The following is a 22,068-nucleotide window of genomic DNA, read 5'->3' as shown; positions in this document are numbered from 1 at the left end:
CCGTTTCATTGTAATACCAGTTTTTTTTATATTTTATTCCAAAAGGAGACTACACCGATACAATCCCAGAAGACATGAGTGTAAGTTTTTTCTTCAACATGGCAAAGGGAGCCTAATGGACTATCTACACACTTCCATATATATGAAAGTCCATTGGTAGGCAGAATTTTATGAATAAGTTTATATTGGAACAATCTAGAAGTTGGGTCAATGGTACATCTTAATATGGAGTTAAAAACTTGTTTCCATGGGATTGGAGTGTCAAAGAGGTACAGCCATTATAATTGCACATTGTGTGGGACATCAGTTAATTTAAGAGATGTCCAAAAAATCTATACATATCTCTATTAGTCTTCCTCTGATTAAACCAAGTACTATCATATTGTTCAGGTCTGCAAACAGAAAGTGGGGTGCTACCATTCAAATTAGACTTCCATTTTCTTGACACTTCATTATTGCCAACTAGATTACTTGTGGCTATCGCTATCTTTCTAGCATTTACTCAAGTAAACCAAGAATATACGGAGGCATACGGACGTTGATCACATTGATGTAACTATACTAGAAATTGAATAACTAAATAAAGACCATGGAACGTCGAATCAGTGGAATAAGACACATCAATGTCTCGTTATAACATAAAACCTCCCATGCAGCACTTTAAAGAAAGGCTAAACTTGAAATTGAAAAGTCTTTGCTAAATATACCCCAAAGTTAAGTCCTCACTTGTTTTATATAAGTCCGTCAAAGTTCAGGGCTCTCCCGCCATTTGCAACTTGCGCCGTACTGACGGCTACTCGCCTGATGATTGAATTTATCAATTGTTAGGTCACAATAGGTGACGTCAGGTTCTTGCATTTCCGGACCAGAATTAATAGGGCTTTTCGGTCTGTCTTTCCTGGGTGAATTCGAGGGAATCGACGAGTTAGTCAGCTTCGCATTCAGTAAAGTCTGTGCAGGGAGTAATATTTGTATGTAATTCGTAACAATGCACCACCGGATGAGCAAGTCTTACAAACGAGCGTGATTTTTCTGTAATTTCTCATATGGTAATGCATGGTAGAACCTGGGCACTATGCCAATCTCATTCCTAACACTACTTGTAAAAACATTTCTCTCTCAATACGTTATCTTGACCAATCAAGCCCTCATGTGACGTCACCTACTTGTGGCAACAACGCCAACGCATAGTGTACTGACCAGAACTTAACGCAGATCGCAAGATTTGGCCTGGAATTCTTCTCGCGTTCTTTCTACTTTTTGTGTATCTTGCTAACTAATCATCCATGCTCAACTTTCGAGTGGTTCCTCGGTTCTTTGTGTACCTGAGTATCGGCTGTCTACTCAGTGATGAAGTAGCATCGGAGACGAAAAATGACGGTATGTGTTTTCATTGTCCATTCAGATTTGAAACGAAGGCATGAGCACGGCTACCACAAGGCCGTACGTCAAAGATGTGTGAAGGAATAGTTCTTGGAGACTAGAAAAAGCAGAACAATTGGACCATTGAAATTAGGTTTTGTTTGGGCTTCCTTTTCAATTCTGTTGACAGGAAGTTACAACTTTTTGTTTACTCGCACGTCCTTCACCTACGTAGTGAAAGGTTTCTACTAGTTAGTTCTAATGGGTGACGTATTACACGTTGTGGCGGGAATGACGTCATACACGCGAGATGGAACACCTCAAAAGAACATTTGCCGACGCTAACTGAAATTTGATCTTAGCTTTGCAGCTCCACTGTGATTTGAGAACCTACATTTTACAAGTACAAGTACGCTTTTGACGAACGTCAACTTTGGAAGAAACTGTCATCACAGCTTTGAACAGATCTTTGAATAAGGCGACTTGAACAGCGTCACCTGCATACAGTAAATGCAGAATTTAATTTCGCGGTAGGGTGAATATGGAGTGTTCGCGGTGGTTTTGAGTTCGCGTTTGAAATAGTAGCGCTACAGTCTTACACAATGGAACGGCTTTTCGTGGTTGTTTTAAGTTCTCGGTAAAGAGAGTTCACCGCGAAATCCGCGAACATTAAATCACCGCGAAGTCGCGAACATTTCTGAATTAACCATCACCAACATTTTTGTAGTCAGAGTATTATTGACAGCGGGTTTCAGAATTAGAATAAAACGTGTGGGATAGAGTTACTTAGTCGTATCAATAGTTTTGCTGGTCATCAGAAGTCTTTAATTTTGGCAGGCCCCAACCTAGTGCTGCGTACCGGTACTGTACCGTAAAAACGGATTAGGTACAGGTACAAAATACCGGATCATGAAGTACCGGTACTGTACCGATATAAAGTATGTGCTTATTTTGTGACTGATCTCCTGACCTCATGGCCTCTTGCAACACCAAATTAAACGTGACCAAAGTGGCACCTTGGAATAGCGTATATAATATGCAACAGATCATTCAGGCAGGTCGGGAGTTTTGATAGCAAGGCCAAGGGAGTTTGGCGGTAGGAACCTAGTTATGTTTTTTGAATAAAGATACTGACAAGTTGTTGACTGTTTATTTATGGTTCTGTCATTATTGAAGAAGTTCAGGAGCTAGAACACATGTTAATTTTTCAAATTGTTCAGGTACAGGTCCGGACCTGTACCTAAACCTCTGTACCGGTACCTGTACCTGATGTTACGTTTAGGTACGCAGCACTACCCCAACCCAATACCTGTGTATTTCTAGTCTGTCCTAGGGCACTTGGAATGGAAGACAGGACCATACAGGACCTAGACATCACGTCCTCGTCTGTAGCTACGTTTTTCGGCGTGTGGTGGCCTTGGTACGCACGGTTAAACGGAGACTTTGCCTGGCTGCCGAACCTGGCTCTGACCACGGGGTCATGGATACAGGTGAACCTGGGGGAACCGAAAACAGTTACAGGTGTCATCACCCAGGGGTACGATGGCCCACAAGACAAGTTTTGGATCACAAGTTACCGCATTCTCTACCTTGACACCAATTTGGGCTGGGATATCATAAGAGACCAGTATAACGTAACGGTATGTTGAATTGCATTAACTTTATTTGATATGTGGTTTAATCTTGGACTATCCTGCCAGTATATGTACAGTAACACATATAATCTTTGGTGCAAACATTGTAACATATCGTGCTTGTAAGATACCAACATACCTTTCTGTAACATTGACATATATTCTGGATAAATCTGTGTTTTTTTGATAAAAATAAAAAAAATAATAAAAAAATGTTGAACTACATTTTTCATAAGAAGATACTCATGTATTCCTGACCAGTCTCACAAATCGATTGAACTGACGTTGAATGAAAACGATTATGATAATCTATGTATTCTATGTATTGTTACGGCCTGGTCGCAAGCGAAAGCATAGAGAGAACACAAAGATAATGTCACCACATAAGCTTAGATCTAGTCACTTTTCAAACGGCATGTAAATGAGGACTAATACTTTTCATTTCACGCAACAACAAGACAACATAAGAGCTGAGGCCAGCCTGACAAATATGAAAGTCGAAGTTTAAATCCCTGATAATGGCCAGCGTACAGTGAGTGGAAAAGGCTTTTGAGTATGGTCCTAGTGGGAGCTTGACCGAAGTAAATTAAAGTGTTGTTTTTTAATGTAACTAGTCTCCAGAGAGGTTTCCTGGGAATACCGACGCAGCTGGACAGAAGACGAACATGTTTGACAGGCCCATCGTTACACGGCTGATACAGCTCCACCCAGCGACTTGGCACGGACTTCCAGCTCTTCGGATGGAACTCCTGGGCTGTGACGTCACCGGTAAGAGAAAGCCTAATATTGTAGAGCAATATGAATGTCTAGGTCAATCGCTTGATGCTGGGTATATACTCGTAACAGGCGTTTTGAATATAACCATTGCTTGTATGGTTCAATGAATCAAAGCCACGGTTTCGGGTTGGTGTTGATGACGTTTTGGCGTCTTCGCATATATTTGTGCAAAACTTTTAACGCTCTTATATTTGGCTCGGTTTTGACAAAACATAATACAAAGTCACCGTTGGTGACTGATGTTGAAATACCTCTCCGAAGCATCCATAGGACCAGCTGAGGTGCCTTCTATCTACGCTTTTACCTCTTTCCGAAGCACCCTATACATAAATCTGTGCAATTAAATGTTAGGGCTCTTACATTTGGTCCAATTTTGCGAAAACACTAGTACCGTAGGTGAGTAATGTTGAAATACGCTTTCGCCACTATCCGAAGCACTCATAGGACCAGCTGAGGTGACCTCTACGCTTTTACCTCTTTCCGAAGCACCTTTATAGCTATAGGACCAGATGGCGTGACCTCTACGCTTTCACCTCTTTCCGAAGCACCCATAGAACCAGCTGAGGTGACCTCTACGCTTTTACCTCTTTCCAAAGCACCCATGGGACCAGCTGAGGTGACCTCTACGCTTTTACCTCTTTCCGAAGCACCCATAGGGCCAGCTGAGGTGACCTCTACGCTTTTACCTCTTTCCGAAGCACCAATAGGACCAGCTGTGGTGACCTCTACGCTTTTACCTCTAGCTTTCCGAAGCACCAATAGGACCAGCTGTGGTGACCTCTACACTTTTACCTCTTTCCGAAGCACCCATAGGACCAGCTGAGGTGACCTCTACGCTTTTACCTCTTTCTAAAGCACCCATAGGACCAGCTGAGGTGACCTCTACGCTTTTACTTCTTTCTAAAGCACCCATAGGACCAGCTGAGGTGATCTCTACGTTTTTACCTCTTTCCGAAGCACCCATAGGACCAGCTGGAAGCAACATTACGGCCTCGTTGTCCAACGCTGACATGAGAACAAGACAGCCTACGTCCTCAGCACTAGCTTCGACTTCCAAGAATGGTAAGTCTTACCCTAGGACACAGGCTATAAGAGAAGTGCCCATGCCTCAGTACAACAGAGCACAACACGAGTACAACACAAAAACGAAAACAACACAACATAGCAGGACACAAAAGGGACTATGGTTGAAGACAGACTTTTTTATGTGACATTATTTGTTGCAGAAGAATCAATGTTCGACAGCCCCTTTAAAACAAACGCATTTCATTTGCAGACTGAAAATTTATAGTTTTGAAAAAACAAACTTTGTTCTTTTAAAGGAAAGCTACACAAAAAATTGAGAATCCTTCTATGCTATGCTTGATATATTCCAAAGTCAAATTCTTACTTCAAGTTGTTTCACATAAGTCCGTCAAAGTTCTGGGATTTCCACAGTTTGCAGCCTATGCCGTGCTGACGCCTTCTCGCCTGATAATTGAACTATATGACGTCAGTGTTTCAAATTTTTCAACTGATGATTGAATTTTAGGCATGAATATGCAATAAAGTTCATTGTCATTGTCATTGTCATTGTTTTCATTAAACACATATTGTTTCTTATGTCTGAATAGGCGCCAGCTTTGGTGGTTTAGTAGCAGCTGGGGTTGCTACCCTCATCATAAAGACCCTCTACTGTGGCCTCGCAACAACCTGGCATTGGCAATAATACGTCTATAAGAATATCGTGCCTCATCCCACTGAGCCACCACTTAGCGGAATTCTGATGAACTGCAGTCTGCTGTGTACCAAAGCTGGCATGCATCATTGAGCTTCTACAACCGCCCCCTAGCGGAGAACTGTACCCTGATATGTACCAAAAATTTTGAACGTGGACTTCTCCTTTGAAATATCCATTTGCTTCTCATGTAACGACATGTGTACAAACAGTCGTATTTCTTTACCTGTGACAACTGTATCTTCAACCAACGGTTGTCTTGCTGCAATTTCCAATAAAGAAACCAACGGTAGTTGGAATTATTTGCTTGGCAACAATAGAACACACAATGAAGTTGACTTTTACGCATTTCAATTCTTGATGAATATCCATGAAATGACTGACCGGCCGTGTCGAGAGATTGTGAAAATATCATCACAATAACAAGCAATCAAAGATGTTTTACAGGAATAACTTGATTTTTGAAGGAATGAAAAGTATTTAGAAAAACAGCATTTTCTAGATTAATAGTAAATGAAAGTCCATTACTACTTTTTTTCTCACCTTGAATTTTAATGATGAGTACAGTGTATATGGAAAATTCTTATCTCGACTGCATTTGTAGGCTGGACGTTTTTCTTTGTAGTTCTTTATATGCTTCAAGAGAAATAAAGGCAACTATAAGAGCTACGTCATGGAAGAGTCAAGTCATAATTTGATTGCTTTTTTATTCTACCATGTAAAAGGTTGTTCATGAACTAGCTAGTCCACTATTAAAATTACATACTCTCTGAATAGCAAGGTTCTTTTATTCACAACCAAGTATTTACAAAAAGACGACGTTTCGATGACTGTCTGTCGTCTTCATCAGGGCAATACTGACTGGTTCACAGTGCACTTAAGCTAGGTGTTACTGCTAACAATTCACGGATACATACTCTGGAATGACAATGGTTTTACTTGGTATACTTAAAGAGATAGACATAAAAAAATTAAAGGAATTCTCAGTTTGGTTCTCTTAGGAGGTTCAATATTTGACCTTTGATATGTGCCTTGAAATATGCTGTTTCATTTTGATTAGAATAGAAACGTCTGTATCATTAAAGTTAGCCTCCTTCGCAGACTTCCTATAACGTCACAATCGGTCAGAGATTGGGGGTTGTTGTCATGTTAACAAATATAGCGTGTTTTATTCTCTCTATCATGGTTTTGTTACTCAAAAACACAGATAAGCTGACAGGCTGCATCCTCTTCGTAGAGAAGGGGAACTTGGAAAACGTAACACTTTCGCCTCCCCAACATCTGCTTGGAGATCAAAGTTTCCACCCCTGCTGAGGAGTTTTGCGTTCGTGACGTCACGATTCAAAATGGCGCACTTCTCCGGCTGGGCTGTTTCAATGAGTAGCGAGTAGAGAGTTCCTCGGCACGGTAGGAACTGTGCGTTTTCCCCTACTGAATTCCTCGCATCGGGTCAGTAAAGAGTCGGGGCTTGATCTCAAGACGAACCTGACTCCAAACCCACTCCTCGTGTAGCATCTGGAAGAAGAAGAAGAAGTAGTGTCTTCACGATCGCGTAAACATCATGGCGAAAAGAAACCGGAGTGGTCTGGATGAAGACGTTGTCACCATGTCGACGGTAAGAGAACTTCTTGAGAACCAGAAGAAGGAGTTCACCGGCCTCATGGAACTCCAGGAGAGGAACTTCAAGTCCTTCATCGAAACGGTCACGGTGACAACCAACAGGCGACTTGATGACCTCATCCGCGAGGTTCAGGACGTCAAGGGGAGCCTGCAGTACTCAAAGAGGGAGATAGGGGGCGCGAAAATATCGTTCGAACAACAGGAGGAGAGAATCACTGGAATTGAGTCAAAAATTTCTCAACTCAGATCCAACAAGGATGAAAACAGCCACATGTTGCGACTTTTTGTGAGGGGACTCGATGGAAAAACAACCACTGTTAGGATATGCAAGGTATTTGTTTACTAAACTCCTGGGATACCCCAGGTCAAGCATAACATTAGATTGACAATAGTATGTACTCTACAGTAACGGTTAGGTGTAAACTGTATGTCAGGTTATTGATGCATTTTGCCACCTTGTCTGCTAAATGATCACACATGCAACATTGTATTGTACATATCTTACAAATGATTGCATCATTAAGACTAGCCCCCTGCTGCAAGCACATATGTGGCCCAGCAAGGCTAAACCGGCACCAAGTTGCCACCAACAGTCCATTACATTGTATTGGCACAATATCATTACCTTCGCTGAGAAGGTTATGCAGAGGGTAGCGTTTGTATGTACTAGTATGTTTGTAACAAACAGCATAACTCGAGAAGGCTTGGATGGATTGTCTTGATATTTGGTAGGTGGGTAGGTCTTGATGAGACTTGGAAATGGTTACATTTTGGGTCCCCTAGCGGCTTGTTTCGGTACTGCAGCGGAACTTCCTGTTTTGATATCTCGTGTTCTGGACATGTTATGGTCCTGATTTTTTAGTGGTAGATAGCTTGAAGAATGGGGGTTATGTCTTCGGGAGTGTTTGTGTGTGTGTCTGTCTGTGAACATGATACTATTACTAGTAACTCGAGAATGTCTAGGTAGATTGTCTTCATTTTTGGTATGTGGGTAGGTCTCAATGGGACCTTTAATTAAATGTTTGAATGATAAGATTTGGGGCCTTCTAGCAGGCTAGGTATGATACTACAGCGGTGCTTTGTATGATCTTTTCCTCTGAAGATATTACGGAGCGGTAGACAAAGAAATGACACATCAATAAGTTAGGTCCCTCTAGTTCAACTTCAACTTCGGTTACCCCCAAATAACCCGACTAGGGGCAAAGTAGGGGGGGGAGGAGGTCCCAGGCTAAGGCGGGCAGGCCTCCAGCCTGGCGCGGAAAGACTCAACGGTGGGAGCCGTAACAACCGCGCCAGGCAGGGCGTTCCACTCGGGTATGGTGCGGGGGAAGAATGAATGTTTGTAAGAGTCTGTCCGTGCGTAGAGTGGTTAAAATTTGAGCGTGTGGCTCCCCCGGGTGCGCCCCTGAGCTGGTTTCAGTAGACTATCTGTGTTGATATTGATGTAGTTATTGACTAGCTTATAGAAAAAGGTGAGGCGGGCGTTCCTCCTCCTTTCAGAGAGAAGGGGCCACTGCAGGTCATAATATTGTGATGTTTCATGATCATCATACTCATACATATCTCTTTTCTAGGATGCTACGGTGGACCAACTATACCGGAGGGTCAGACATGCACAAGGGAACGAACTACCTCTTACGAGAATGCGGATCTTGTACAAAGGCCTGCAAGTGCCGTATGGCTGTGACAGATATCTGTCTGACTATGATGTAGAAATCGAGTCTACAATTTTTGTTGCCCAAAGTCAAGTCGGTGAGTGAGACAGTGACTTCTTCAGGAACATATAACATTACCGCTGGAATTTTATATCAAGGTCGAACAGTATACTATATAGTATACGTGACAATTTCAAGCAGGTGGAATTATAAGATGTCACCTTTCTTCTATGACTCTGTGTCAAGTGTTGACTAGGGGTGGATACCGGTTCAGCTTAATAAGGTCCAAGTCCAGGTTTAGGTCCAGAGATTTAGGTTCAGGTCCGGACCTGAACCTCGACCTGATCCTGTCTACTTGACATGTTTTGTTTTATTAACCAATATTAAGCATAGCGAATCAAGACTGACATGCATGACTGTAAAAGTTTCTTGGTGAGAAGACTTTTAAGGCAAACCAGTATTTGATATTTCAATGTTGCACTTATTTTACATTGCATATGCCTTTTCTTCTCATAGGGAGACTCAAAACACTTTTCATCAAACAAAATAGAAAAATATATTTGTGCTTTGTTCAGTTTTTTTTGGACTCAGGTTTTTGGCTTTCAGGTTTTTTGGACTCGGTTCTTGGATGTTATATTGGTCCGTATCAGGTCCAGCGAACCGGTATCCACCCCTAGTGTTGACTGAGCTTTGTAATGGTAATCAACCTCTAGGAAAGGTTTATTCTATGTTTATGCTGTACGAAACATATACAACTGTGCATACATGTAGTATGTAGTATGTTTGTGTTCTTTTATAATAGTTCTTTTATAATCCTTTCTTTTAATATAGTGAAAATTACAGAGAGAAGTAGAGACGATTAACCTTTAAAGTTAACATTTGTAGTCCCCATGGACCCCAGCAATGCTAATTTTGTAGTATTTTCAATGATACCTGAGTTTCTGTGTCTACTATTGTAGATAGTTGGCACCCATTGTCCACACACTATACATGTATATCATTGCTTTTTTTTTAATACTACAAATTAATGTACCACAATTTGCCGTAGTTAATATCTAATGATCTGCAACTTGCATGTAGCAAGGATGAAATTCCTATCATTTTTATGTATCACAAAGGATTATGAAATGCATACTTTTTATACTATATGAAAAAGCTCCTACTAGTAATCATATGGTGTCTACCAGTTGTGTGCCCCTCTCACTAGATAAAAATGTCACAAATTTGAAATTCCTGTCCTTGAGGAGAACGTTACGCCACTCCTTTGTTGATCATGCAAATGACTTCCTAATCTGCATGAATTAATTATGTTTGCCTTAACCTAGCAGTATGTCACAAGTATGAAGTTCCTTATACATGTATGTAGCGATAGGGTATTATAGCACTAATTGTTATGTGATTTATTATGCAAATAAGGAACTTATTGTAGACTTATATCTATCAATTCTTCCTCCCCTTGCAAGTTATGTATGTCAAAAGTATGACATTAGATATGAAGGAATCACAAATGTTTTCCTTTAATCCTGTCAATCTAGTATTTTTCGTGTTTTTGTTTTCCATTTTAATAGTAGCAAATAAAGACCTTAATTTTGTATGTGTCTACCTGAGTTCCATACCAACGAAAATCATGAAAGTGTATGTTTGCATTTTTTAGCATCCTGCCATACCTGTAGTTCAAAAGAAGAGCACTAGAGGGCCATTAAATGACTGGAAACCATACAATTGCAATACGTAAAAAGACAGTTTCAATATCTATGAAATTCATTGAGCGACCTATCAAATGTTTGGTCACAGCCTCTAGTTAAAAGAGGATGAATGACGCTCTTAATTTCTTCACAAGTTGTATAACGCGTGTCCTTAATTTCGCACCAACAATTGTTAATTACCCTCTAGTGAAAAGATGGTGAATGACCGTGGAACGTTCGCTCCTAATTCCGTGGCGTCGTGTGGCGTAATGGATAGAACGAATTCGTCACGTCCGTACTTCTTGCTCCACCCCAATAGCTAAAAAGTTCACGCTACCCTGGCAAGAAGATAAGTGTATATCAGGAAGTCAACTTCTCATTTTTCTTTGAAGTAACCAGCAAGACGTCACTCCAAAAACTCGCCACTTTGATGACCTAGTTTGACCCCCACGTGACGTCACAGGCTCGCCTTAACTACGCCTACGCACCCGGAAGTTAAGAAGAGTTCTGCATGCGGGTCGCAGGGTTTGGTAGAAATTTACTCTTGTGAAGATTCTGATAATAGCAAAGCCACCATGGCTAAGTTCCGTGTGATATTCCGATGTCTTGTGTACTTGTGTATCCCCATTCTACTTCCAGTGGCGGAAAGTGACGGTATGTGGCAGACTTTACATCCATGGAGTTTGAGAGTGCTAGTGCGGCACTGCAAAGGCAGAAGTTGTAATCATTGAAGTTAGCAAGATAGCCGTACGTTGCGTTTAAATGTGACCCAAAAGCACGAACACTACATTTCAAACATTTCCGTCTGATACATCTGTAGACCAGTTAGAATTTTCGATGGCCAGTGTACAATATATATCACGAGTTACTATACGGACTCGATGGAGGTCACACTATTTGAACTCGCCCACTACTTCCTTGTAGCAGTTAAATTTGGTGCCATGTTATTGCGAGAAAAGTGTTGCTGATCGAGTGATTTTGCCTTAAATTCCCAGATACCGTTGACTGCTCTACAGACTCAACGGACTTCAACGACGACTTCTTCACGTAAGACAGATGTGAAGGCTTCAAGATGGTTAACCCAAAATATAGACATTATTATCATTTTGAAAAGTTATATCTTCTGCATGATTTCTAACATTTTTCAAATATCGAATTATCTTTCAAACTACTAGAGCGTTTTTTATTGGTATTTTCCCATTTCACAGCATCATCTGTCCTGCTGGATGCACTACGGCAAGCAGATTTGTCTGGGGGACTGGAGTCTACACAGACGTGAGTATTAACGTCATGTGTTTGTAAGAAGGGCGGTGTTTCGGCCCGGTTCTTTTGGGAATGCCGCACGAGGAACTGCCTACAGGACTAAAGGAACACACACGGGACACAGGGCATTGTCGTCACACACACCGGCAGCTCGCTCTCAGACCTCCGTCTTCTGTTTGTCCAGAAAGTCGAATCGCTGAGAACCGAGCCACTGTTCACTTTATTCCTTCTCTTATCTGCTATATCTAGACTCTGTCGCGACGCCGGATCTAACCCTTAGTCGGAACATCGATCATTACAACCTCGTTACGGCCGTCATCTCTAAGACAGAAACCCGCAAGATGAATTACACCCTGCCCTTAGAAGTTAGCGAGAGTTCTGGAATTAATTAGTGAAGTTCGTCCCTCTTATAGTACACCGTTAGTCAGATTTGCAGATATGACACATCAGTGTAAAGACGGTTACACAAGCAAGACTACCACGAAACTTACTACTAGTATTACAATTTAAGGGGTTTGCCACACTTACATGTTCACAGTTGTATACAATATTTAAAACAACGAGAAACCAAATCCAAATATGCTGAGAGTACATCGTGCATAAAAGTCCACTTTAGGGAGGAGGGCCGGGGTACTAAAATATATAGTTGCTTTTCTTTGACAGGGTTCGAGTATTTGCCGTGCTGCTATCCATGACGGTAAAACAACAGACGATGGTGGACAGGTGACTGTCTACAGATGGCCCGGACAGGACTCGTATGTGGGATCCGAGCGGAACGACATTCAAACGAGGAAGTAAGTGATACAGAAGGATCTGTAAACGTCGCACTGCAATCATCCTTTTTAGGATTCAATTTATCAAATTCATGGTACATGTATATGTATTGATATGTTCTCTTGATATAAACGTGTTGCCTTCTGGCGACTTTTTTTCAGTTGGGGATTCGCATGGGGCAGTTCCTTCGCTTTCACACCAGGTAGGTTGACTGAGCCCATATTTCATTGGACCTGCGACACGTTGGCGACCTCGCTGCGTCCTAAGTTTGATTTGTGTTCCCCTTGACATTAAAATGGGAATATCATGCACAAACAATTTGGTTACCGCTTGGGGTTCTCTTGTAAGAAGGTAAGAAAGAGGTATGATGGAATCCATAATTTCATAATTCATGTTTCATAATTCATATTTCATAATTCACCTTCCATAATTCACAGTCCATAATGCCTATTTGATACTTCTTCATTCATCTTTCATCAAGTTCCATAATCTTTATTTCATAATTCATATTTCCTATTCCTGAATCGAGTCTAACAGTGTAGTATACGTCCTATTGGCAGAAATTCCAGAGCTATTTCTGTAATATGTCCGCGCACACTCTTTCCACATCATAACTCGAGGAGCTGAATTGATTTTGCTCCCAGAATCTTATTCTGTTAGGGATTGGAACTCAGTCCATCGGACAGTTTTTCGAAGTAATCAGACGGTTGATCTTATTGATGCTGTCATTACATTAAGAGTCTACGCATATCTTTATCTACAAACATCAAATCTGTCCATGTCAAGTTTGCCCACTTGGAATGGAGGTTGGCACTATAGAGGACGATGACGTCACTGCGTCGACTACATATGAAGACTGGTTACCTTCGTATGCACGGTTGAACGGAGACTACGCCTGGTTTCCATCAGAGCCGTTCGAGGGATCATGGATACAGGTGGATTTAAAAGAACGAAAGACAGTCAGCGGTGTGATCACTCAGGGGTACGACGGGAACTGGAATTACTGGGTGAAACAATACCAAGTGCGGTATTTAAACAACCTTGAGATATGGGAAGCCGTCACGTCACAGACCGGAAATGTAATGGTACGTTTAGTTATCGTAGTGTACATGTATCATAGATCATAGGACACGGATAAGATATTACAATGAACTGTTTCCCTTTACAAAAAGGCTTTCTATATCCAAAGACCATGGGTTACGTTGTTTTAGTCGTGGTTAGGAAGGGACAAAACAAGATGACACGCGCATATGTATGCGCATCGCAGGTCGTAGGGGCATCGATACCATGGTGTGCATTTGTCATAGCAAAGACATTCAAGATCAATATATCCGTTTGACATCCATCTTAATTTGTTGAAATGTTTTTCTTATTCTATTTTCAGACTTTTTCTGGAAATACAGGTCCAAGTGGGCAAAAGACCAATAAATTTTATAGCCCTATTGTTGCACAAAAAATCAGACTGTACCCGACGAGGTGGCAGAGAGAGCCAGGTCTTCGGATGGAACTCCTTGGTTGTGACTTTATTGGTAAGAAAAGACATGAATCATAAAATTTGTGACAGGTATTCATTGTTGTTGACTCCACCAAATTTGGTTTAGTTACAGCTTGATGAATTCTGATACTTTCGACTTTTATTAACTTCAAACCTAGACTTTTTTTAAACTATGTGAATTTGTGTACACAAGTTTCAAGAGGAGAGAAGAAAATCCGTAGATTTAAATGGAATATAGCACCTTTTCTTATACCTCAATTATGTTACCTAATGCATTGAGCCCATATTGGGCATGAATATGCAATAAAGTTCATTATCATTGTCATTTTTTCTCTCAGCGTCTACTACCCAGTCAACAACTGTTGTACGGACGACATCTACTGCTTTACAAAGTACGGCTCCAGTTTATACTTCCTCTCAAACCGTGGGATCCTTCTCAACTGTAACATTATCAACAGCGGGTACGACTGTTTTTGGTTCTATAAATTTATGTAGCTATCTTGTGACACGTAAAATTGACCTTGGATGTTAACAGTCCCTTCATTGTTCACTTATTCTTTCTTATACCAATCACTTTCTGTGCTCGCACACACGTCAACAAAATCCTCGTTGCAATATTTTGGTCGTCGCTGGGACTTGTCTTTTATTTTGTCCGGATTTCTCAGAATGGTTAAACACTCTTCTGATTCACTTCTGGCTTATGATGATCCTTCTTGGTCAATTGTTAACAAAACTACTTGAAACAGTCTTTTCTACAGCAGTCCTTGATGGGGGACACGAAGAGCGAATAGATCAAAGAGGCCCCCTTGGTGTGGGTGAGTTTAAAGCAACATCATACACATGCATGTGTATCATAAGTACTGTAGATATATCGAACAATATGTCGGTAGGATGACTTGCATAATTAGATGTTATAGAAGCAATCGACCGCTCTAGTTAACAATTACACTTTCAATACCTAATGCATAACACACTGACAAGGATCTACTGTCTACGTATACAGGGGCAATAGCGGGAATAGCGGCTGGTATATCGGTGGTACTGATCGCGCTGGTAGTGTTCGTGATTATCTTCCTTAGAAAAAGGTATGTGCTTCAATAGTACTTGGAGAATGCATAATTACTTCAAGTGAAGAATACACTATGTGATCAAGAGGTTTTGTCTTGATAAAAACATCCTTTATGTGATAAAGCAAGGAGACCTCATTAGATTTAGTGACTATTTCTATCTCATGCTATGTAAGAGTTGTCAATAGAGTAAGGGCTTGCTTTTGACCTTGATGTGTAGTGAATGGTACATTGTATCTTTGCGTGTCTTGAAAATGTCTTATTCTCAAATTCCCAGAAAAGCAGACAACGCAGGTACATCGCACGTTCAAAACAATCCACCTGAGCAGAGGTTCCGTAACCCAGAATACTCAGATGTAACCGCGACCAACGAGCAGACTGCGCCTGCCGAGGGGTTCACCGACTGTGAACTTTACAACACTGAGGACAGCAACCCGTATGAACCATACAATTATGCCAACTCCGGGTAAGTCCTGCATGTTTTAGTAACATCTTTCACAAAAGGTAGAAACCTGTTTTCTCATGTTACATGCTAACTACCCACTTGCACCAATCGAAGTCAAATTGCGGGTAAAAGGGAAAAAAATTGACAGGCTTGCAAACGGCATATTGTAAGGAGTTTCTACATCGCGGATTCAGCTCTGCTATAAGGAGAATGGCAAACGGCAGTCTTAAATCTTGTATTATGCGATAAGAGAAAAATTAAGATTATGAATACTAGTAACATCAATGAACATGGGTATGTATAGGAAGTTAAGACCATGAGTGTGAAAGTGTAATTGATGATTGTTTTTCTCTTTTTTTCAGACAAATATCTAGAGGGGAAATTTCACAACCTTCTCATGATTACGACTATGCTACAATACCGGGGGAATCCGAAAGGGGAGTGGTCGACAACGTCATCTATGAAACTTCAGACATGACGTAGTACTGCCAAATTATCTTTGGACTGTTCCATTGGGGAAGGGTGTGCCCGCCAACATTTATTCTTGGTTTCTATCAAAGCTTACTGTTACAAGCAATCTAAATCTTTTTCATTGGGATGTTGAAATCATGATAAACGCATTTTGTTTTTAAATTTCAATCAAGAAAATGGCCCTCAAGCTAATTGTACCTTGCTAAACAACATGATACCATAAAGGGTACCGACTTTGTTATGTATTTTGCACTCTCATAATTACCATGTTACATTCCATTAGAAAAACGTTACTGCGTGTTATTTTGTAAAGATCAAAATCAGTTTGAATGGATGAGTAGATATCTACTTTTGCAGCCCACATATCATTGTATAGTATGAGTGTTCATGGCCATATAGTGGTTGAATGAAGGAAGGAATGACGGAAGTAACTTAATGAGGGAAAATAGAGAAAAACAAATATGGAACAGATCAGTGTTAATGAGTGATGAACTTCTTACGACATCGACGTCGTGCTTTGATTAAACACCATCATGAGAACCCGTTTCAATCCAACTCCCGTAGTCTTTTTTTGAAACCCTTTCTCTGCTCTGCAGATAAAGTTGTTTTTTTCAGTAACTGTCTGAGGCAAAGGACAATTCACAGTAGGGTCGCGGTGGCGTAGTGGCAGGGTGTTTGGCCCCAGAACCCAGAGATACCGGGTTCGAATCCGGGGTTCCCTGATTTGTCCCGTTGACGTTGTGCCCTTGGGAAAGGCATTTAACACGACTTTCTCCACTCAGGTGAAAATGAGTACCTATCTTCGATCGGTTAGGGACGTCCCTCGGATAGGACGTTAAATGGAGGTCCCGTGTTTGAGGAGAGCCACACCTCAATCACGTTAAAGAACCCAACATACTTATCGAAAAGAGTAGGGGCCCTTCCCGGTGTGAGTGGATCATATAAATCTGTCCGGATATATGCAGCTTGCACTCTTCAGTACAAACCTGGTGTGTTGCGCCTTCATGCGGTTTACCGGGTATGCAATACAAACAAACAGACAAACAAAGGGTGGGAGAAAGCCATCAAAGGGAAATTGCGTACACAAGCAATAATACCATATATGGCATCTTGGAAGTTAAACGTCATCGTTTTTCCGGTATGATGACAGGCAAAGTTATCGTCACGAGCTCGAGAGTTCGAAGTTGTGATTGGCCGTCTGTCATGACGTCTATTGTAGTGCACTTGTGGCCAAGTTGTTTATCTATAACCTAGATCCGGTGACGCCCCTGATTCTTATGAAATGGTGGAATTCTACTTGTACATACACATTCTGACTTGCTAGCCGCAAAAGAGACCGAACAAAGAAGAAGTGATTAAGAAACAAAGCAGAAATAAGAAAGATATAGAAAGTTCTGCCTCTAAAAGAACTTACTGTCTTGACAATTACTGTCGGTAACACAGACAGGAAGAAAATTCGCCTGGGGCCAAATTGGACTCGGAAGCATGCGGCCCGCATGCGGCCCGCCCCCGTGACGTCACACGCCCTTACTAACTGAGTCATATCTGACAATCCGAGTGACGGCTTGCTAATACAGGACGTCTGGAAAGTGCACATTCATACAGTTTGGCGTGACTTGGTTTGAAGAAGTTCGTTTTCTTTAAGATGTTTGGTTCTGTGGCGACTTTATTTGTTTTCTTGGCAGTCAACGTTGTTCTGTCCGCAGCGGAGGGCGAATTTGAAGGTGAGTCTGTTTAGAATCGTTCTCCGCTGCACGTAGGTGAACGTAGATAAAGCTAGCGTTCAATATAGTGTTCTGAAAAAAAAGGTAAATATGGTCTTCCTGTCAATACAAACACAAATGGAATGTAATGAATGTCTCCTAAGACACTGCTTATTTGTTCCGAAGTTTGAACGTACGGGCCACGGAAACGTTGTCACGTGTGTAACTTAATGTGTGATATAAAAAAAAATGTTAAAAATCGTTACAGAGCCATTAAAACGTACATCAGTACATTATTTCGCGGAACATGGCGAATGTATCACCATAATCACTATGTCATTTACGTTCAATTTGCAAACCAGGTAAAAAGATACAACAGAGGTTCTGCTGCAGTACCAAGGTCACATATCAGGGGGCCCAAAATCGACCTTGATGTTCGGCTTGACAACACCCGCCCACATTCCAAATATCATCATAATCCATCAAGAGGTTCTTGAGTTATGCTGACTAGAATAGTCCGGAAACACAGACAGACAAACAAACAGACAGACACACCCAAAACTATATCTCCATTTTTCATGGAGATAATAACAACTGAAATCTGACTTCACCTATTTTTCCCAACAGCTATAAGCTGTGATACACGTGCCGAGGGACTACAGAATGACATCTCAAGGTAAAAAAAAACTCTTCCCCATTTCTCTCATTGTATACGTTTATATATTCAGTAAAACTTTTGTCTTGTCAGAAATTAACATAAAGTCCACACTAAAGTAAATGGCTTTGGCGTCAACCGGGGTTTGAATTTTTATTACTTTCTTGTGTGTTTTTTTCTTCTCTTTTTCTTTTACACTCAGAAGTGATACAGTAATTGTATTAGTCAACGATTATTGGGACGTATGAACTGTTAACGTTTGTTGTACATTGTATTCTGATCGTGTCGACTTTACTGTATACGTTATTGTAAGCTGCGGCGCAATTCAGTCTCTATACTGCAATGCCGTTTTTCTCATGTGTTTTTTTTAATCAATAAACCGTTTACTACTACTACTACTACTACTACTACTGCTGCTACCACTGTACATTGTCCTAGGTACATGTAGTAATGCTTCCATAACAATCTAAGTCAAAGTGTGATGTGTGGGTTTTCAGTTTTGTGTGCCCTCCGGGTTGCGCGTCATCTTCCACAGCAGACGTCTGGGGTACAGGGCTGTACAGAGATGTGAGTACACGCGACATTCTTGTTTCCCGTGAACATGGCGGTGTGGGCGTGTTTTGAAATCGTCTTTTATACATGCGATTTGTTTCATACACTGCTTTGACACATCGTTTCTAGTATTGGCTTAAACTTGCAAGTCATTGAGAAGATGTCCACGAGTCACGTTAGGAGCATATGCCACGGTGCACATGCATACGATGACTTGGCCAAGACGGAAATACAGTGAAACAAATCTCAGTTAAATACGGAAATAAAGTATTATCCACTTACGTACTTAAAGTATCAAGTACTCTAACTCCATATTGTGTACGGAATTAGCGTGTAAATTTTTCAATAGATGAATTCATATTTCTAATGCACCTTCCATCGCAAAACATATCTGTTCCTTCATTTCAACTACTAGTATAACTAAACTGCGAGAAGTTGCATTTGCTGAACGTTCGCTAGTGTACCTTATATTTATTAACTTTTGCGTGGTTTGTGGTGACCTGTACTTAGCTCAGTGTGGCAAGAATGTGCAACAATTCATTCATTCATTAACCTTCTAGTTGTCCAGTATTTGCCGTGCCGCCGTGCATGACGGGAAGGTAACGGACGCCAGAGGAGGCGGGGTGGTTGTAGTGAGGCAACCGGCCAGTACTACCTTTCCAGGCTCGCTACAAAACGGAGTCACGTCCAAAACGTAAGGGGAAGTTATACCGTCACAACTTTCCGGTCTGTGAACCAATCGTGGGTTCCAAGCTGCAGTACCGTCAAGGATTACTAGTCGTCGCTTCTATACCACCGAAAATTGCCGCCAGACCGATACAAAATAGTCACTCCGATAACCACCTTTACAGGCTCGCTGCAAACCGGAGTCACGTCAAAAACGTAAGGGAAAGTTACACCCCGGACGGTCACAACTTTCTGGGCTGTGAACCAATCGTGGGTTCCAAGCTGCAGTACCGTCAGAGATTACTAGTCGTCGCTTCTGTACCACCGAGTCGCTAAATACCAACGTCAGAATCTTGGAATAACCCGCCAGATCGATATAAAAAAAGTCACTCCGGCAACTTATAACTACAACGCCACCACCGTAAATGATTCCACATTATAGAGTACATAGTACTAAATAGCAACATGTGATATTAACCCGTACAAATCATGTCACCTACTGACAATATTCCACACTAAAAAGGGTCTAATAAGTGCGCCTGTCCGTATTTGCTGATACAGCAGGCTCGATATAGATATTTGTTTCCAGTTGACATGTGGCAGTATAGATTTTGGCTCAGTGTTTTTCAACCTAAATCTGTAACGGACAACTGATTTCTATTGACCCTTAATTTGTTCATAGACCGATGATTGCATGTCATTGACAGATTAGCAAACATATACTGCTAGAAAAGCCTACCACCTATCCTTATCATGAATCATAGACTTTAATTGTCTCAAGCTGACGCCTTTCTTTCGCTCATCTCTCTCCAGCTATGACGGTGGGGATTTCTCTTGGTCGTTCTCCTTCAAGACTGTCATTGGTAAGTAGAGCAACTTAAGAAACTCTCCTGAAGTGAATAATCCTAAGACATATCATCCCCTTTCGGAAAGACTTGTTCAAATTCTAGCTTCATATCATGTGTACACTTCAACGTGTTAATCTTTTCAATTCTAGCTTCACATTACATGTAAACGTTAACATGTAACATGATATCTTACAGAAACTCCGACCATGTGCCCTGGCCCTCCATCGTACGAGGAGGCACACCTGTACTCCGGGTCTCCGCCCTATTTCTATGGCGACCAGGTGTCGTACGTGTGTGATGGCGACACGGACAACCCGGAGACAGGGGAGGGACCGTTCGTTTTGGTGTGTGGGCTGGATGGGACTTGGAAGGGGGACGAACCGTTATGTACAGGTGCATGTCTTGTGATATCACGGTGTTGCAGACACATCTCGCAAAATGTATATCAAACGACTGAACTACATCTGAGTACCTGAATGCACATCCACACAGGCGTCCACACATGCGCGCGCGCACACACACACGTCCACACACACACACACACACACACACACACACACACACACACACACACACACACACACATACGCACAGAGAGAGAGAGAGAGAGAGAGAGAGAGAGAGAGAGAGAGAGAGAGAGAGAGAGAGAGAGAGAGAGAGAGAGATGCACAAATACATGAGGATTTCTAGATAGCAATGTTTCTTACAAGTTCTGTATCAACTATCAACAAATGAACTGATCATCTACAGGCCCTTGTGGCAAAATGAAACATCAGCCCATTTATTAACACTTAAAAATCCTTTGTTCCAGATAACAGCAACCCCTCACCATCCCCCAAAGCGTCTGTCGGTAAGTACTGCTACCGCAATTAGCTATGATAACCCTTCTAATAACTCTATAATATTACGGTCTTTTTACACACAAGAGCGCTCCAAGCGATAACTTTTAAACTGCACATTAATTCTGTATCTTTGGTTTCATCGCCACAGGGACTATTGTTGGAGTTGTCATTGCGGTACTTGTTGTCTTCATCGCTGTTCTTATTGCAGTCATCATCATCAGGCGAAGGTAAGCAACCGTAGACGATCTTAAAGGAATTACTAGAGTGTAGGATTGTTAAAGTTTTCTTCAGGCTTTTCTTCAAAGAATAAATGTGTTGCATGAATTCTTCTGATCATAACTGCAACAATTCTTAGTGACACGAATATCATTGTTCATAGGAATTGAAAACTTGATCATGAGATTCGTTTGTTAACCCTACGTCTTCAATAATTATCTAGGTGCCTTAAAAACAACAAACTTCAAGACGGAGAAAGAGATGGCGAGTACCCAGTACACTACAGTGACGTCATCTACTCATCTGTCATCAACATCCCACCTTACCCTGTCAGGTATTGGCTGAGCAAACAACCAATGAGAACACAACATACGACCAACCAGCCAATAGCAGCACCGCTGGGAATCTACTAACCAATAGGGGACCAGAATTTCAGTCAGCTGATATGGGAGGTCCTATGACGTTAGCCAATCAGAATGCTTCTTTGCAAGATTCAGGAGAAGTGGACTGTACACTGTATAATCAGACTGATCATACTTACACACCATTGAGGTGAGGTTTCATTCTACATGTATAGTCGTTTCTGTAAGAATCTTCAAGTTTCTTTTTCGAGGCGATACC

General features: G+C 41.4%; 1 protein-coding gene and 4 long non-coding RNA genes across 6 annotated transcripts; all 5 read left to right on the top strand.

Annotated features, from left to right (window-relative positions):
- The first annotated feature begins 3,615 nt into the window (after positions 1 to 3,615).
- Positions 3,616 to 6,164, top strand: LOC136436908 (uncharacterized). Of its 2 annotated transcripts, none has more exons than XR_010756111.1 (3): positions 3,616 to 3,764; positions 4,731 to 4,835; positions 5,387 to 6,164. It is a non-coding gene; the product is annotated as an uncharacterized lncRNA (long non-coding RNA). The 2 variants fall into 2 exon arrangements; XR_010756110.1 differs by having other exon boundaries at positions 4,680 to 4,835.
- A 479-nt stretch (positions 6,165 to 6,643) lies between these two features.
- Positions 6,644 to 10,357, top strand: LOC136436907 (uncharacterized). Its single transcript, XM_066431301.1, has 2 exons — positions 6,644 to 7,441; positions 8,685 to 10,357. The coding sequence occupies exons 1-2, from the start codon at positions 7,052 to 7,054 to the stop codon at positions 8,868 to 8,870; spliced, it is 576 nt and encodes a 191-aa protein (XP_066287398.1). The 5' UTR covers positions 6,644 to 7,051; the 3' UTR covers positions 8,871 to 10,357.
- Positions 10,358 to 14,319: 3,962 nt separating this feature from the next.
- On the top strand, positions 14,320 to 15,431 carry LOC136437504 (uncharacterized). The gene is made up of 4 exons (XR_010756198.1): positions 14,320 to 14,374; positions 14,729 to 14,797; positions 14,986 to 15,067; positions 15,327 to 15,431. It is a non-coding gene; the product is annotated as an uncharacterized lncRNA (long non-coding RNA).
- On the top strand, positions 15,428 to 16,515 carry LOC136437503 (uncharacterized). The gene is made up of 2 exons (XR_010756197.1): positions 15,428 to 15,515; positions 15,857 to 16,515. It is a non-coding gene; the product is annotated as an uncharacterized lncRNA (long non-coding RNA).
- A 1,740-nt stretch (positions 16,516 to 18,255) lies between these two features.
- LOC136437502 (uncharacterized) lies at positions 18,256 to 21,240 on the top strand. The gene is made up of 6 exons (XR_010756196.1): positions 18,256 to 18,344; positions 18,821 to 18,890; positions 19,436 to 19,569; positions 20,355 to 20,404; positions 20,585 to 20,782; positions 21,201 to 21,240. It is a non-coding gene; the product is annotated as an uncharacterized lncRNA (long non-coding RNA).
- Positions 21,241 to 22,068: the final 828 nt, after the last annotated feature.

The sequence above is a fragment of the Branchiostoma lanceolatum genome, chromosome 6 (assembly GCF_035083965.1).
Source record: "Branchiostoma lanceolatum isolate klBraLanc5 chromosome 6, klBraLanc5.hap2, whole genome shotgun sequence".
NCBI lineage: Eukaryota > Metazoa > Chordata > Leptocardii > Amphioxiformes > Branchiostomatidae > Branchiostoma > Branchiostoma lanceolatum.
The sequence above is the reverse complement of the archived record's forward strand: the minus strand, read 5'-3'. Positions and strand labels throughout refer to the sequence as shown.

What these genes read in the sequence shown, in the direction of transcription:
- LOC136436907 (XM_066431301.1), top strand. Translation starts at nt 7,052, where the DNA reads ATGGCGAAAAGAAACCGGAGTGGTCTGGATGAAGACGTTGTCACCATG. An exon ending in CCACTGTTAGGATATGCAAG is followed by an intron (nt 7,442 to 8,684) that starts GTATTTGTTTAC and finishes TCTCTTTTCTAG; the next exon opens with GATGCTACGGTGGACCAACT.